The 16,071-nt window shown below is 37.1% G+C and overlaps 2 protein-coding genes and 1 pseudogene across 2 annotated transcripts; all 3 read right to left on the bottom strand.

The window, feature by feature from the left end:
• Positions 1-1,918: 1,918 nt before the first annotated feature.
• On the bottom strand, positions 1,919-4,882 carry LOC133834469 (ATP-dependent 6-phosphofructokinase 5, chloroplastic-like). The gene is made up of 9 exons (XM_062264092.1): positions 4,805-4,882; positions 4,400-4,486; positions 4,233-4,298; positions 4,005-4,034; positions 3,834-3,908; positions 3,251-3,391; positions 3,001-3,117; positions 2,824-2,928; positions 1,919-2,086 (listed from the first exon to the last, which is right to left on the bottom strand). Exons 1-9 carry the CDS (start codon positions 4,880-4,882, stop codon positions 2,078-2,080), a joined length of 708 nt encoding a protein of 235 aa, XP_062120076.1. The 3' UTR covers positions 1,919-2,077.
• A 185-nt stretch (positions 4,883-5,067) lies between these two features.
• Positions 5,068-7,520, bottom strand: LOC133834459 (uncharacterized). Its single transcript, XM_062264081.1, has 4 exons — positions 7,507-7,520; positions 7,137-7,292; positions 6,461-6,548; positions 5,068-5,551 (listed from the first exon to the last, which is right to left on the bottom strand). Exons 1-4 carry the CDS (start codon positions 7,518-7,520, stop codon positions 5,474-5,476), a joined length of 336 nt encoding a protein of 111 aa, XP_062120065.1. The 3' UTR covers positions 5,068-5,473.
• A 175-nt stretch (positions 7,521-7,695) lies between these two features.
• Positions 7,696-10,888, bottom strand: LOC133833470 (importin subunit alpha-4-like; annotated as a pseudogene).
• Between the last annotated feature and the right edge of the window lie 5,183 nt (positions 10,889-16,071).

The raw sequence follows: 16,071 nt of genomic DNA, 5'->3' as shown, positions 1-16,071 counted from the left end.
GATGGGTGTTGACCCACGATTTTGCCAACGACACGGAGTCAAATATACGACAAAAGATAAAACAGCAAGTAAGAAAGATAATCCAATGAAGGAGAGGAAAACACCAAGGATTTATAGTGGTTCGGCCCTAAGAGATGGTAATGATTTACGTCCACTTAGTGCTATTATTAAGATTGAATCTCAACCGACGATCCATTTCCGCCTACTGCTCACTCAGCTCTTGGCGCTGGTGTTCTATTTCTCTTTGTTGCAGCGCCATTGTCTCCGCAGGATTCTCCTGATTGGCCCTCGGATTAACCAACTCATCTTGCAACACTCCTAGCATCGCCCTCAGTGTTTCAGAATCTAATTCCTCCTCATCGAACTCCAAATGTGGTTCATTCTCAGTCACATTTGGGGGAGGTGGTTGGGATGGTGCAGCGCCAGCAGCCTGTCCAGTCTTCTTGGAAGTTTTCGCCATTAGATCATTTCACAGTTTTTTGTCAAACTCTCAACGAGAGCACCAGAATGTTAACCCACGATTTGGCCAATGACACAGAGTCAAATATACGACAAAAGATAAAACAGCAAGTAAGAAAGATAATCCAATGGAAGAGAGGAAATCACCAAGGATTTATAGTGGTTCAGCCCCAAAAGATGGTAATGACCTACGTCCACTTAGTGCTATTATTAAGATTGAATCTCAAAGCAGTGATCAAAGAACTAGAGTTCTTAAGTTTCACAAATCTTGGAATAAATACAATAAAACAATGGATAATTGCACTATAGCTCTCTCTTTTTCTCTATCTTAGCAAAAAGATTCAGGAATCAAAAGTCCTTTCCTTTAGCTATTTCATGCATACCTATAGGCTCAAGGAGGGTTACATGGGCCAACAGGCCATATCTTTCCTTAATAACTACGTATCAAGGTCATAATGAGGAAATATTCAATGTATTAATTATAAGATTACAGTTTAAGAAGGAAACAAGTCAAGTTATACGACCAGCCTGGTCGTATCTAAAAGTTAAGCCCTGATGAAGCGGTGTGCTTTTGGTCGATAGTCGGGCAGTACTCTCTGCCACGTGTCAACTAAGTAGGAGAAATCCTTGCCACGTCCTCAGTAACCATTTTTAGGGTAGACAATGGGCATGGCTTCCTGCTCATCAATACTCAGTTCTGCCAAGTATTCCACTCGGACTATGTTCAAAGTTTCAGCATCTTTTGCACTAGCCAATTTAGCCAAAGCGTCTGCATTGGAGTTTTGCTCTCGGGGTACTAGCTTGATAGTTTATTCCTCGCATCACTACAAGAAAAAATGCTTTTAATAACACCGAAAATGTGTTATCAAAACATACGATAACACTTTCTGATGTGTTAAGACCGACTATGTTATCGTAGGTCAAGGGACTTTACATAACACTTTATCAGTGTTATACAGATGTGTTATTATACTGTCAACGATAACACACTTTCTGTGTTATTTTAATATATAGACAAGTGTTCAATTATGTTATTTATAGTCGATTATATAACACATTTCAATACTTATAAATTTGTGTTATACTACACTTTAGTATAACACTTTTTTTGTGTTATACTACACTTTAGTATAACACATTATTTGTGTTATATAATGAAGTATGCATAACAAAATTCTTTACTTATAAAAAGTGTTATTGTAATAGATATTATAACACATTTTTTGTATTATTTTAATATTTAGATAAGTTTAAATTCTCATTATATATTCATTTATATAACACTAATTTATTCTATTATATTTTTATTTTTTATTTATATAATTAAAATTAGCTTTCTAATATATACTAGCATCATCAAATAAACTTGATTTTCAAATAACAAAAAGTAAAAACATTCAACATTGTATTAACAATCCACAAATTAGTTTCAAATATTCAAAACTGTCATCAACAACAAAATGTTCTTTAAGTATTTAAGTATTCTTAAATATTCAACATATTGAAAAGTTACTATAACAAGAAACTTGGAGAGTATTGTCTACTATAACATCCTCCAACTCTCACTCTTGCTTTGGCTCGTTCTCTCCATTTCCCATTCCAACTGTTTCATATAGCTTCACAGTTTCTGCATAGGAAATAAGCAGCCACAAAAGTCTTTTTTAAAAAAATACTTCAAGAAACTATGCAACAAAAAAAAAAAGTTATGCAAAATAATACAACTTCACATATATTCCTAATGGAATTCCTCTAGACTGTTGTAAGAGTGAACTTTAGAATTGAGTGCTCTATATGTCAAAAACTCTTAAAAGATTACACTATATATATAAAAAGATTCAACAAGGGGAAAGAAGGAGTAATTTAGCAGCATTGGACTGGGCTTAAATTTATATATAGGATATGTAGAATGTGGTTTCACAAATTCTCAATCTCATGCTTCTTTGGCCTAACCACATCATATATCTGAAACAATTGTTGCTTTAGGCCTTTTCCAAAATATAAAAGGAAATATTTGAACAACTATTAGTAAGCTGGAAAAACAAGTTAACAAGCAAAAATGTGTTAAACTAAAAACAATCACTATTCCCAGGCCAATCATTACAAAACACTCAACATGCTATCAAAATTTAATGATCCAACTGTATCTTCAAAACCATTGATGTAACATACCTAACTTAGATCCTTAGAAAGATAAACATCAATTTGTTGTTTCTTTTTAGCTAGTTGAATCTCAATATATGGCTGGCATTTTGTTTTTGGAGGGGTTTCATAATATTTAGATCCAAAAGGAAAAAAAAATATACTAGTTCCAATCAGTTGATCATGTTTCAACTAGTGAAAAACTGATGTTATACTATGACTAACCTGCCCTGCTCCCTCAGCAACACAGACCATTGCTGATCCTTTTGTCTCAATGAGGTATTTCAGATGCCGCAAAACACCATGAGGACCATGTAAATGGAAAGGTACCTTAAATGTATAAAACCAGTATCAGTACAGAATCTCAAAAATAACTAACCAATTAGTAAGTCGCACAAATACCTCTGGTATCAAGCATATATCGATTTGTCCACTAGCCAGGGATGCATGCATAGTAATAAATCCACTGCTACGACCCATCAACTTTGCAATTCCTATACCATGGTATGCACTATGTGCCTGTAATAAGGATTGAGAAGTTAACAAACACTGTTTTTCCCACTGAATTCTTTAATAATGATATTATAATCCATGAAACTTAAGCAATCAAAATGAAATCGAACAAATCACAAAATATAATGAAAATGTGTACCTCGATGTAAGCTGAATTAATGGCTCGTTGTGCTTCCTCAACAACAGTGTCAAACCCAAAAGTTTTGTCCATCAGCAAAATATCATTGTCTATAGTTTTGGGGACGCCAACAACAGCCACCTTTACCCCTCTTCTACAGCACTGAAATGAAAATAGGAAAAGTAGGACATGAGACCTAAATAGAAATGGCAGGCAAGGTCAAGGCAAGATAAAGGGAAACAGCTTACAAATGCAGCAATCAAGTAAAAGTAGTTAAACATATCCAATAAGATGATTATAGTGGCACAGTCATCTATATGGCAGTAAAGTGCTTTCTAATTTATACGAAAACATGAACATATAGACATGGTGATGAATCCTAAACTAAAAGCAAAATGAATTCAAGTCATCAGGAATGCATCAACTTTTAATTCTTGAGACAGCACTTTACATCTACAAATTTAGAACAACTTGTACCAAAGCAATTTATATCCCAAAAGATTTCTGCTTTAAGTAATCTGTTCAAAAGTGACCTTAGTTATGAATGCATGCTAGATTATGAGATAAGAAACACAAGAATGTAAACAGATACACGCATAACTACCTCTTTGTGAATTACATTTGCCCCAGCATGAGTTCTGTTCCCACCCAGCACAAAAAGCATGTTGATTCCTCTTTCCTGATATCAAATTAATAAATGTTTTCAGGTCAGGAATCATATGTCCGCAAAATTATTAACTCTAAAGAAAGTGATAATAGTTGCAGAGTAACATACCAAGTCCAAACTTGATGCAAATGAGAAGCTCTACTATGCAAATAGCTAAGGAAAGCCAACAGAATGCGCCGACTTTTTTCGCTGGTTTTCTGCAATTTGGACACAGTGATTATGAAAAGGTTAAAACCCTGGAAATGGTAGGCCAAGAGGGTATATGAATTCATTTCAAGAAAAGGAAAAGGATGTGCTGCTAGTGATTATGTCAGATAGAGAAAGAGGGTAGTGTACCTGTCTTGAAGATATGAGTTGTACTCGCGGATTGTAGGAATTGCTATTAGCCACCACAATATCAACCTATACACAATAACGGGGTTTCGAGGAGGAATCCACAAACAGAACATTAGAAAAAAGGTGTTGAGCTCTACTATGAGGAAGACGATACAAAGACTAATAACTTGAATGAAACACCATGGACCAAGCAGGGGATGCCACTCATCTTTGTCCCACTGAGCTGGTGTAAATTGTTCTAATGTTCTTTTGACCTGAGTCAGTAAAAAATGCATCTAACTCGGTGTCAATAACAAAGGTTCACAAGAAACAGAAAATGAGACATGACAAGCAAATTTCTTAAGCTAAAAAGTACAGGGAATCCATGATTTTCTGTTTGCATGAAAAAAAAAACACTAAAACACATGTATTTCTACTCCAAACAATATGATCCAATTTTCAACTTCTTGCTACAACTTAGTAACTCTCCATTAAATATTCAAAACTAAAACACCAAAATCAGAGCATACTTTTCCAATAATATTAACTCTCCATTAAATATTCAAAACTAAAACACCAAACTTAGAGCATACTTTTCCAATAATATTAGGCTGACGGCTTATCCCAACCCACTTGTACGTTTTTCCATCAAAGTACCTAATAGTATGCATTCCTACCCAGATATCTGCAGCATACACACCAAAAGAAACTTGTCATAATTTGCACAGAAAGCTCATATAGCAGACAATGAAAAATTATAGCTACAATATGCTTATTATTGTAGAAGAAATAATTGATTACTATGGCTACAGATAGACAGGTAGTCATAACATGTAAAAACTTCTAAAAAAAAAGTACAAGATAATTAATGGATGATAAAATATCATAGAACTAGAATAAGATAATGTATGGTTATTCCATCAGAAGAATATTAATTTTGTATAATATGTCAATGGCAAAGAAAACTATCCAAGAAACATGCATCACCATTAGTGTAGACCAAGCACTCAAAAAATAGATCAATCAACTGTTGCCAAGGATGCTAGTTTTAAATCAGGTCCTTAATAAGTTATTTGGTTAACATAGTGAAAAATAAATAAATAGGAAAATGTTCAACGTCAAGTTTCTTTGATCTCACTCCTTCACTAATTGATAATCTTAACATAGGAAGTCCATGTCAAAATAGAGGCTTTCCAATTAATACTATCCTCACAGAGAATCCTTCCTTATAAATATCACAGAGATTAAGCTACTTCTAAATATCAAAACATTTTAAACAATAAGACAAGTGACATGGATATTGACTTACAGGTTGAACTTGAGCCTAAATCTTTAGTAGCCTACAAAAAAAAAAAAAAAAGAAGTTGAAAATTATTAATCCAACATAGATAAAGTGATACACTTATTATGAAGAGTAAACAAATTTATCTTAGCATACACTTTCTTCCTAAGAAAACTCTAAAACTTTTTCATCATCATTCTTGTGTCCTTGCAACCCATCATATCCACATTGTCTGTCAAAATTTAATTCCAAGGAGATAAAAATTGATAGTAGAACAAAGGGAAAAACTATATGTAAGCATTTTGGATGTCATTGCAAGGTACAAAGGGTTAAGGTCCAACTTCCCAAATATTTTGGAAAAGAAAAATGGGAGAGAAATTAGAAGCTAATTATACCTCCAATCATTCGCAGCACCAGAGGTGTCTTTAATCTGCATTTAGGCGGGATAAAGAACACAGCAAAATAAGGACTTAGAGAGAGTTCGTATAAGTTCATAAACATTATAGATAGACCTATGTAATTTGTCTCTCTTTCATGTTTACTTCTTACAAGGTTAGACCTATGACAAGATGGGATTATTTGCAAGCAGCGAGAGGAAAATAAGTACTAGGACCCTGATTGCTAAAAGATATTTTCCCCTCATTTCATCCAATGTATTTCTACATAGAGAACCAATGCTTCAACAAGCAAGATTGAATCAATTGACGAGTTGAAAATAGGATTTCGTGGAACTATAGCTCTTACTTTCAAACATTTCCTTAATTCCAAACTTCAGAAATTTTTCTTCTTTCCTATTTTTCTCCCTCTCTTTCATTTTCCTTCCTTTTAATTCCTGAGTTTTCAGTATATATATTCCAATTTTTAGTATTTCTATTCGAACTTACCAATCCGGCCAATTTTTTCCTTGACACAAAGCATGATAAAAATATACATACAACTAAATAATTATGTAGAAAGGAGAAAGTACCTCGGCAACATTTCTCCCCTCATGATCCTTTTTAGCATTTGAGGGCATCAAACTTGGAAGAAATCCATTCTCATTTTGCATTGAGTTCCTGCTATTTAAAGTAAAATTAATTATATAGCACACCATGACATAATCACATCATACATACCAAACACAGAAAATGTGAATACACAATAGGCATACTGTGATAAAAATCTGAAATATTATAAAGCAACACAAGAGAAACCAGGTCTCTAGACTTTTCTTAAACAAAATATATCCACCAAATGCACAACAAAACTAACTGATTCTAAAACCCGAAATGAAAGGAATCAAAAACCAAGCTGAGTGTCTCTTCCTCTCCATTACAAGCACAAGTCAGAGACTAGTCCTAAAGGACGATTGCATATTAAATTCTAGAGAAAATATACAAACCCAATATTCATCATCATTCATGACATTCATAAATACCACAGTGTGGATGCTACACAAGTTTCAATAATGTTTTCATGGATTGGTACATAACAAGAAACAAATATTGTCCTCTGTTGGAAAGAAAGATGGTGTACAATCACAAGGGCGTGAAGAGGTGATAAAGTTATCAAAACATTATTTATTTTCATATACAATAGAAAAAATAAACAACAGGATCTACTGCCAAAATTTTGCATAGAACTCATTCAATAATACACAATACCTTAACTGTTCACCATTCTCTCTACAAATAGTGGACTTGATAGATTTCTCAACATCATTCACTGAAAATTCTGCAGAAGGAATAGACTCCACAACAGCTTCAGCATTGTTACAAGCCACATTCCCAGCATAACCATTAGTTGGAAGCTGAACCCCCCTAATAAATAGACCAGCAGTCTTTTACCGTACTAAACAACAACTAATAACTGCTTAGAAAACATGAAAACAAGAAAAAATAAAGCCAAACTTGACAAACATACTTGTGGTTATTATATTTAAACACAAAGCCAAGAAAACATACTCAAACCCAGAGAAACTTAAAATACAAATTTAAAACGAAGAATATATTCAAAACAAACTAAAGCAGATACCTAAACTTCCCCATCTAGAAGTTGTGCCATTACAATAAGATTCATTAGTTTGGAATCAAGGTTAATTGACCAACAAAAGATACATTGGAAACTAGATGATTAAAGTTTGAATTCATTATCTCTCATCATTCTTAAACAAACTTAAGTTTGACAAAAATATAAGTAAAACTTCGAGATAGAATTTAATACCTATATTTGAGCTTTATTACCAGCAGTAATATTTGAGATCGTCCAACAAGCTTCCTTCTTTATGCTCTTTTTATGGTTTTGTGTCAGGAGTTGAAAGAGGCAAGGGAGCACTTGATTTTCAATTACAAACTAGAAAATTACAAAGCAGGTTATTATATTGATATGTTTAAGCAGGGAAGCAGAAATCATTCGATTGATAATTACCAAAAAAAGCAAGGAGCTAAGACCCTTGAAGTTTAATATATACTATTTTAAATGTAATTGCTTTACACAATCTAAAGATTATAGCAATGTAATCAAATCACCGGTAAAAAGATAACTGATTTGTGGCATTAACTTTACCAAAATTAGCACCAAAAAGGTACTATTTCCATAATAACTTGCATTAGGTAAACTTTTAAGGAACTTAAATATAAGTTTATAAATAATGCCAAAAGAACAGAAAAGCCAACACATCATCTAGGAAACAAAATGACCACAAGTTTATTAAACAACAATAAAACAATTACCCAGCAGAGCAGACTACAGAAAGAAACTGGACAGTGCATGGCTTATGTGTGGTTAATACCTGAGTCTAAGAATCATCACCAGTGACAATATTACCCACAGTCCGAAGAGCAGGTACAAGAACTGTAGGCGATGGATGCCTTTAAAATAAATTATTATGAAAAGAAATGATGTTAGATAGAGAAACCTAGGCCAATAACAATTCCTAAAACTAGCACAAATAGAAACAAAAGCATATACAGACAAATAACATACTAATATATGTTCTCACAATTACTTTTTTTATTATTATTTTTTGTAAACCCCACTTTGTCAAAAAAGAAACATATGGTTAAGAATTATTTCATGAAAACATATGGTTATAAAGTTTACAAGTAAAAAGAACTTACATCAGAAGTTCCACAAGCCGTGGACAGACACCTGATTCAATTACAGCTTGTATTTTGTCATTGGGGCCATCTGAGAGATAAGAAATAGCCCAGCAGGCATCCGTCAAAACTTCTTCATCATTCAGGAAAATAAGCTGCCGAAGAACTGGTAATGCAGGCTTAACCTGAGAGGCACCAAGATAAGCATTATTAACGATAGCTACATTTCCATGGTAAGCATTCAACCGCATAGTGCACAGAAATGATTCTACCAGACATCTCTTAATGATAAAAAAATAAAAATAAAAATAAAAAATAGAGAAATGCAACCACCTGATCAAATGGTGTAGGGGCTTGCCACGGCAGAAGTTAGATAAACTCCACGTAGCATTCCTTAGCATGGATAGCTTCGAGTGCTCATTTAATTGAGCTAACAAAGGAACAAGAGCCCCGTGACTAAGAACAAGATCCCTACAACTTGGTGAGTCACCAGCAACATTACCTAAAGCCCATACAGCCTGTTCATGACGAGAATGTGTGTATAGAAGATCAAAATTGTAGTACACAAAACGGGCAGAATAATTAAGCAACAGGAAACCTTTAGAATATAACAAACAAGAGTTATCATTAAAAAATTTATAAATAAATTAGCCCAAGAAGATTATTGCCAAAAAATGTAAGTGATCAATTAAGTTTGACCATATTAGAAAAAACATAATTCATATATAGTTAAAACAGTTGAGAAATATTTGTTGCAACTCACAATAGGTAAAGTGAATAGAAAGCTACCTGCTCTCTGACATCGTCACTGCCAGAACTAAGAAGTTGCATAAACATGGGGACAGCACCATGATCGATAACAACCCGTGTATGCTCTGATGTTCCAGATGCAACATTGGTCAAAGCCCATGCAGCCTCAAACTACAATTATAATAGTGTTAGGCCAAGCATCCATCTATCTCCTTTAAAAATTAATCTGACTGAAATAGAAAATATTAAAATTAAGCAAAAACAACAAGGTGCTCCTACTTGCAATTGAGGCACTTCATTCCTTCCAAGAAACTCAACAAACCGAGGCACCACGCCTGCCTTAATAACTTCATCAATTGGAGGGCTGCACTCTGCAGAAAATACAAACCAAAGTAAGAACTAAATGGATATACTCCTAATAGTTCAAGCATAGAGATTACGACCAGCTCCCCTACCAATTGATAATAGCTTTCTAAACTGAGTAGTTGCCTCTAATTGTAAAGCAGAATCATCAGACCATACTCCTTGAACCATCGCAGGAATACTTTCCAACTGCTCAGAAAACACTGATTAAAAACATTGAACATAATGATCCAATCAAAAAGCAACAAGAGAAAATGATAAAAGTCAACTCTCTGAAAACATCTCATAAATGGATGTTTTTAATCAATTGTTTGCCACAACATTTATTTCTCACTCAAATAAAACACGAATGCTTAACGAATACTTGGAAATAAACCTTGGCAATGGTCGACAAACCATATCTCCAAATTATTAGTCTTATCTGTCATCTCAAAACCTCATTTCAAAAAGTAGTTTCAAGCTTTCAGCTGGACACTAACTTGAGCTAGACATTTAGCCTCTCCAAAAACAAAAATATATTATATTAAAATAATGAAACCATGAATTTCAAACTTGTCTTTTCAAATGCAACAACAAAAAAAACAGCTATTGAACCTTCAGTTTCACTCTCCATCCCTTTTTCCCAAACAATCAAGAGCTAAACCCATATACTAACGCAAAAAAAGACAACCCCACAACATCGGCGCTCCCATTTCAATGGTATTTGGAAATTGAATTCAAGTTTCAAATCAATAAAGGAAATTAGAAACCCTTCTCCTATCAATCATATTGAACATTTTGTTTTAAAAATAACAACAATCCAAGGTTCATACTTCCATTTCAGATTTCAACCACAAATCCGAACAGAAAGACCTAATTGGGACGGAGAAAAGTGGAAAACGGAAACTAAAATCAATTAACATCAGGATTTGAAAAATAATAAAAAACCATTTATTCAAATGCAAATCTGAATCGAAATTCTCGAAATGGGGAACGTACCCTCTTCTCCAAAACAGCTGCATTCTGACTGCCTTTCTCCATGGTAGGAATTGCAATGCCATGAACATGTAAAGATTCGGCATGAAGGTAGTTGGGAGCGCCATCGATTTGAGGAGACAATCGTTTGTTCTGGCAGCCAGGAAAGTGGTCGCTCTTCAGAATCGTCTTCTTCCCGAGCACTGATCCTCCCCTCAGCTTCATCACTTGCTCCGGCTCCTTTGAGGAAATTTGAGAGAGTGAGGAGTTCAGAGACCGTACGAAGCCGAAGAAATGGGTCTCTTCTTTGTGTCGAAATTTTGAAGGAAATGGGTCTCTGTTCTTTGTTGAAGAAATGTTGAAGGAAATGAAAAAAAAAAAGCTAAGTGGTGGGATGGCTAAATAAATTACCACCCTTTTTTTCATTAAGTTCCCAATATAATACTTTTTCATAACTCCTTTTTATTAGTATTATATTCATGTGTTATGGAAATGGGTATTTGGCGTAGTGCATTGTGCTAGCAGTCCCTTGGCTTTATTCAAGTATGCCACCATGCGCAAACCTCTTGCCTGATATTCGCCTAAAATTTGGTAGACCACCAACTGGGAATCATTATTTATCTTGACTGACCGGGCATGAACATCTCTAGCAAGGCGCAATCCTGCTAGGAGGGCTTCATACTCTGCCTCATTATTAGAAGCGTTAAATCCGAACCTCAATGCGTAATGAATTCGATGTTGCTCAGGTGTGATCAGTATATTTCCCACTCCTAAATGATGTTCATTTGACGGCCCATCAACAAAAAGTTGCCAGGTAGGAAAATCTTCTCTCTACCCAGTCACATTTGCTTGCCGGTTGATATTTGATTTCAAACTGGCCTAATTCAACAGCCCATTTAACTAAACGACCAGAAGATTCTGGTTTCTGTAAGACTTGGCGCAAGGATCGGTCGGTAAGCACCTTAATGGGATGTGCTTGGAAGTACGGCCATAATTTGTGAGATGCAAGTACTAAACAATACGCCAACTTCTCTATCATGGGATACCTTAACTCCGCTCCTATCAACCGCTTGCTAACATAATATACGGGGTGTTGTACCTTATCCTCTTCTCGTATTAGAGTAGCACTAACAGCATGCTCTGTGACTGCCAAATAAATAAAAAGGTCCTCTCCATCTACCGGCTTGGAAAGAACAAGAGGTTGAGCCAAATGTTTTTTTTATGGCTTGAAAAGCTTGCTCACACTCCTTCGTCCATTCGAATCTTTTGCTACCTCTAAGTAAGTTAAAAAACGGGACACATTTGTCCGTTGATTCGGAAATGAACCTACTTAGAGTAGCAATCCGCCCAATCAAACTTTGCACATCCTTAATCCTAGCTGGAGACTTCATTTCCGCGAGTGCCTTTATCTTCTCAGGATTCGCTTCTATTCCTCGCGAGCTAACAATAAACCCAAGGAATTTTCTAGAACTTACTCTGAATGAGCATTTGAGGGGGTTCAGCTTCATGTTGTACTTTCTTAGTACTGCAAAGCATTCCTCCAAATCTCGTACATGTCCTTCAACTTCCTTTGACTTTACCAGCATATCGTCTACGTACACCTCCATGTTTTGTCGATTAAGTCGCAGAACATGTCATTCACTAAATGTTGGTAGGTGGCTCCTGCGTTCTTCTAGTCGAATGGCATAACCTTATAACAATACAACCCTATGTCTATTTGGAAGCTGGTAAGCTCCTCATCGGGAGGATGCATACTAACCTGATTATAACCTGAGTAAGTGTCCATGAAAAACAAAGTTTCATGACTAGAAGTTACATCAACCAACTGGTCTATCCTCAGCAAGGGAAAACAGTCCTTGGGACATGCTTTATTCAGATCAGTGAAATCCATGCAAGTCCTTCACTTCCCATTGGACTTGGGCACTAATACTGGGTTAGAAACCCAGGCGGGGTAATAGACCTCCCTTATGAACTCGTTTTCCTTCAGTCGTTCGACTTCTTCTTTGAGAGCCTTCGCTCGCTCCTTGTCAAGCAATCTTCTCTTCTGCTGCACTGCTGGGTAGCTTTCATCCACGTTGAGCACATGGATGATCACAGTTGGTGAGATACCCACCATATCCCTATGAGACCAGGCGAAGACATCTTGATTCCTTCGCAAAAATTCCACCAGCTATGCTCTCACTTCCAACTTCAACTTTTTTCCAATTTTGACCACTCTAGTCAGGTCACTTTCATCTATTAAGACCTCATTTAACTCTTCCATAGGTCCCACTCCACTATCCAAATCCCCAATGCGAGGATCAAAGTCCCTTTCCTCGCTTTGGGTAACGCCCTATTTGGTGACATCATCACCGAATGGGGTTTGTTGCTCAGTAATACTAGGAGCCCTTTCCTGATCGGTAAAATTTACAGCATCGTGCTGGTCAATATTCATCTCGTCTAACACTTCTTTTCCTTCTCTACACACAATCATGTTATTCTCATTGACTGCGCTTCATGCCTTAACCACTGAAGCATTGTAACACTCCCTAGCTTCTCTTTGGTTTCCTTGGACACATCCCATACCCGCACTGGTCGGGAATTTCATAGTAAGATGCCATATAGACATTGCTGCATGTAGAGCCATAATCAGCGGTCGACCAATCACCACATTGTACACCGATGAGCAGTATATTATTAGAAACTCTGTCATGAATGTCTCGTGCCTAGGAGCGTCTCCTGCTGTGACCGCCAAATTGATTGATCCGCTCGGGTTGTTTAGGCCTTTCTCTCCTTTCTCAATCACGTCATCCAATTCCATATATTTGTCTGCTCGGTCAAGAAATTGTTGGAGTGTTTTAATTGGATTTCGATTTATACTGTCCCACAAGGGGCTCCGATATGTTATCCCAGAGGAGATTGCAACCATCTTCTCCTCGTCTCTGACAGCAGTAGCTCGATTGGCCTCTCTCAAGAATCTCTGTATATAATTTTTCATAGATTCATCCCTTCCTTGTTTGATGTCAGCCAAATGGTTGGCATAAACTGGAGGGGTCCGAGTGGCACTGAATTGCCTACAAAATTCTTTCTTAAAAGATTCCCAAGAAGTAATGGAGTTTGGCTTGAATTTCCAATACCATTCTTGGGTAGTATCGGACAATGTAGTCGGAAAGACTCTACACCAGTAATCGTCACTTACACCGAGCAGCTCCATTTGATCTTCAAATTTCTTAACGTGCCTAATGGGATCTGCCTTTTCTGTATATACTGGCATAACTGGCACTTTATACTTAGCTGGCGCTTGGGCTACTCTGATCCTTGCACAAAAGGGACTACCACTTCTGTGGTCTATCACTTCCATTCTGGAGGGACGTTTTGACAAACCTTGCACCGCGGCCATTAGCGCATCAAGCTGGGCTTGGATGGCTGGTGCAACTAACGAGGTGCCAAGGTCGTGACCGCCTGGTCAGGCATTTTCATCTAGTGCACCGCCGTCAAGTATTTCTACTTGGCTCGCAAGGTGGCTCAAATTTTTCCCTTCGACCGAGACAGTCCTCCTCTTGTCCCTGATAACGTCCCTTAGATCTTTCCGGGAAGTGCATCCTCCTAGGTGATCAAACACTGTGCTCCAAGTTTTTTCAGAGGGCTTACCACGCGGGACCTGCTCTCTCCAACTGTGCTGCTAGTTGGGATGTAGTGGTGGCCTCCCTGTACATGTCGGGCAGTCTTTTCCTCCTTGTTGGTTGTTGTCATCTTTTTCCCTTGACCAGTCGATGTGATGACTATCAGCCTCATCATGACCATGTCCATCTTTGAACTGTGAAGTTCCCTTATCACGAGGAGCTCTGGTCTGATCCTGCCTGGGAGGAATCTTTTTACTGCCCGACCGATGACTTCCTGACCTAGAAGTTTCCTACCGGTGGCTTTTGTAGGGAGTTCTAGAGTTCTCCCTTTGTGTCGAAGAAATTCTGGAGCAGATCCCATCGTCCTCCCGACCAGGAGGATTATTCCTACTTCTGTCTGGGCCCTGAGAATCAGCTCTGCTAGCAGTTCTCCGACCGGCATCATTATTCTTTGCTCCCTATGTGGCTGCTCCTCCTACTGCGGTCTATGCATTGCCCCGGGTCAACTACATTGCCGCTTGCAGAGCAAGTGCAGCCTCACGGGGTCGCCGATCGGCCTCCTCCTGCCATCGTCTAATCTCTTTGCTTCTGGAATCCATCTCCCATCATTGTTGCTCAAATGTAGCCTTCTCCCTGGCCATCTCTTCAGCAAATGAATCCGTCCGAGTGTTGAATTGCATCATCACTTCTTGGAAGGCCCCCATGGCTTCTTGGAGTTGTTCAACCTCTGGAGTCATTTCCTCGAGGAAGACCCTGGGCTCAGTCTCAGGGTTCTGAGGTCAAGGACCTTCTGATCTAACAGGCTCTTTTGATGTGCCTTATTTCTTGGAGGCCACATTGGTATTCTTGGGTGCCATTTGATATGATAGTAGTGTGTTTCTTCTCTTCAGGCTCTCAATGAAAGCACCAAAAATGTTGACCACGATTTTGGCCAACGACGAATAGACATCAAAACTACAGTAAACCTTCAAGAAAAAATACGACACTGATAATTTTATAGTGGTTGAGCCCCAATTTATTGGTAATAGCCTAATCCACTTGGAGTTGTGATATATAGATTTACAGTTAAGATCAGATGAACCTATATCAACTAAGTTCCCAAAAGCTTAGACAGAAAAAATCGAATTAGAAAATCCCTTCAATGATGCCATGAGCTCTTTATTTATAGGCTCATGGATCACACAAATCTAAGTCCCTCCATAATCGGTATAATTCAGTTGCTCTAACCAATATTTAATTAATAATCAAATTTAAAATACAACAATATGTGATTTCTTTGGGATAATCTGAGAGAATCCCGCTGTGGCTACGAATAATTCTAGCTGAAGTTGTTACTGAAATTTTGCTGAAGAGTTATAGGCTGAGCTTCTGATCTATCTAGTCGGCCAACTCTGCTTCCTGGAGTGAAACTAGTTGGTCAAAAAACTCTTCTGGTCAGGCAAAAGAAATGACTGGTCAGCCAAAATATTTCACTAGTCGGCCAAAACAAATGAGTGGTCAACCAAAATATTTCACTGGTCAGCCAAAATACTTTACTGGTCGGCCAGAACACTATACTGGTCAGACAGAAATTCTACCTGGTCGGTCAAATCACTTCCAAACCAGATAAATAATTTTCATGACCAGGAATATCACAACTGTGAAGATTAATCTCAAACCTTTGCCCTCCTTGGTCAATACATTTATTGACTATTAATGTGTAACTCACTACCGTGCATTTCCACTTGTCCTTTTTATTGCCACATCATCGTATTCAAATTTTTGGGGATAACAACTATGATAACCACCATCCTGGATTTCATGAGGGTAAGTAGTAATGAGAGAGTGGCTTG

This window comes from Humulus lupulus, chromosome 1 (assembly GCF_963169125.1).
Source record: "Humulus lupulus chromosome 1, drHumLupu1.1, whole genome shotgun sequence".
NCBI classification, from domain to species: domain Eukaryota; kingdom Viridiplantae; phylum Streptophyta; class Magnoliopsida; order Rosales; family Cannabaceae; genus Humulus; species Humulus lupulus.
This window is presented reverse-complemented; position numbering and strand designations above follow the sequence as displayed.

Bases quoted from the DNA above. Each gene is read 5' to 3' on its own strand.
- LOC133834469 (XM_062264092.1), bottom strand. From the start codon at position 4,882: ATGCATACTATTAGGTACTTTGATGGAAAAACGTACAAGTGGGTTGGG. The intron at 4,035-4,232 runs GTACACTACCCT...TTTGCATAGTAG, and splicing joins AACTCATATCTTCAAGACAG to AGCTTCTCATTTGCATCAAG. The intron at 3,118-3,250 runs GTACACATTTTC...TCCTTATTACAG, and splicing joins TTAATTCAGCTTACATCGAG to GCACATAGTGCATACCATGG.
- LOC133834459 (XM_062264081.1), bottom strand. The intron at 6,549-7,136 runs GTATTGTGTATT...TTTAAATAGCAG, and splicing joins GAGAATGGTGAACAGTTAAG to GAACTCAATGCAAAATGAGA. The intron at 5,552-6,460 runs GTACTTTCTCCT...TTTTTTTTGTAG, and splicing joins AGGGGAGAAATGTTGCCGAG to GCTACTAAAGATTTAGGCTC.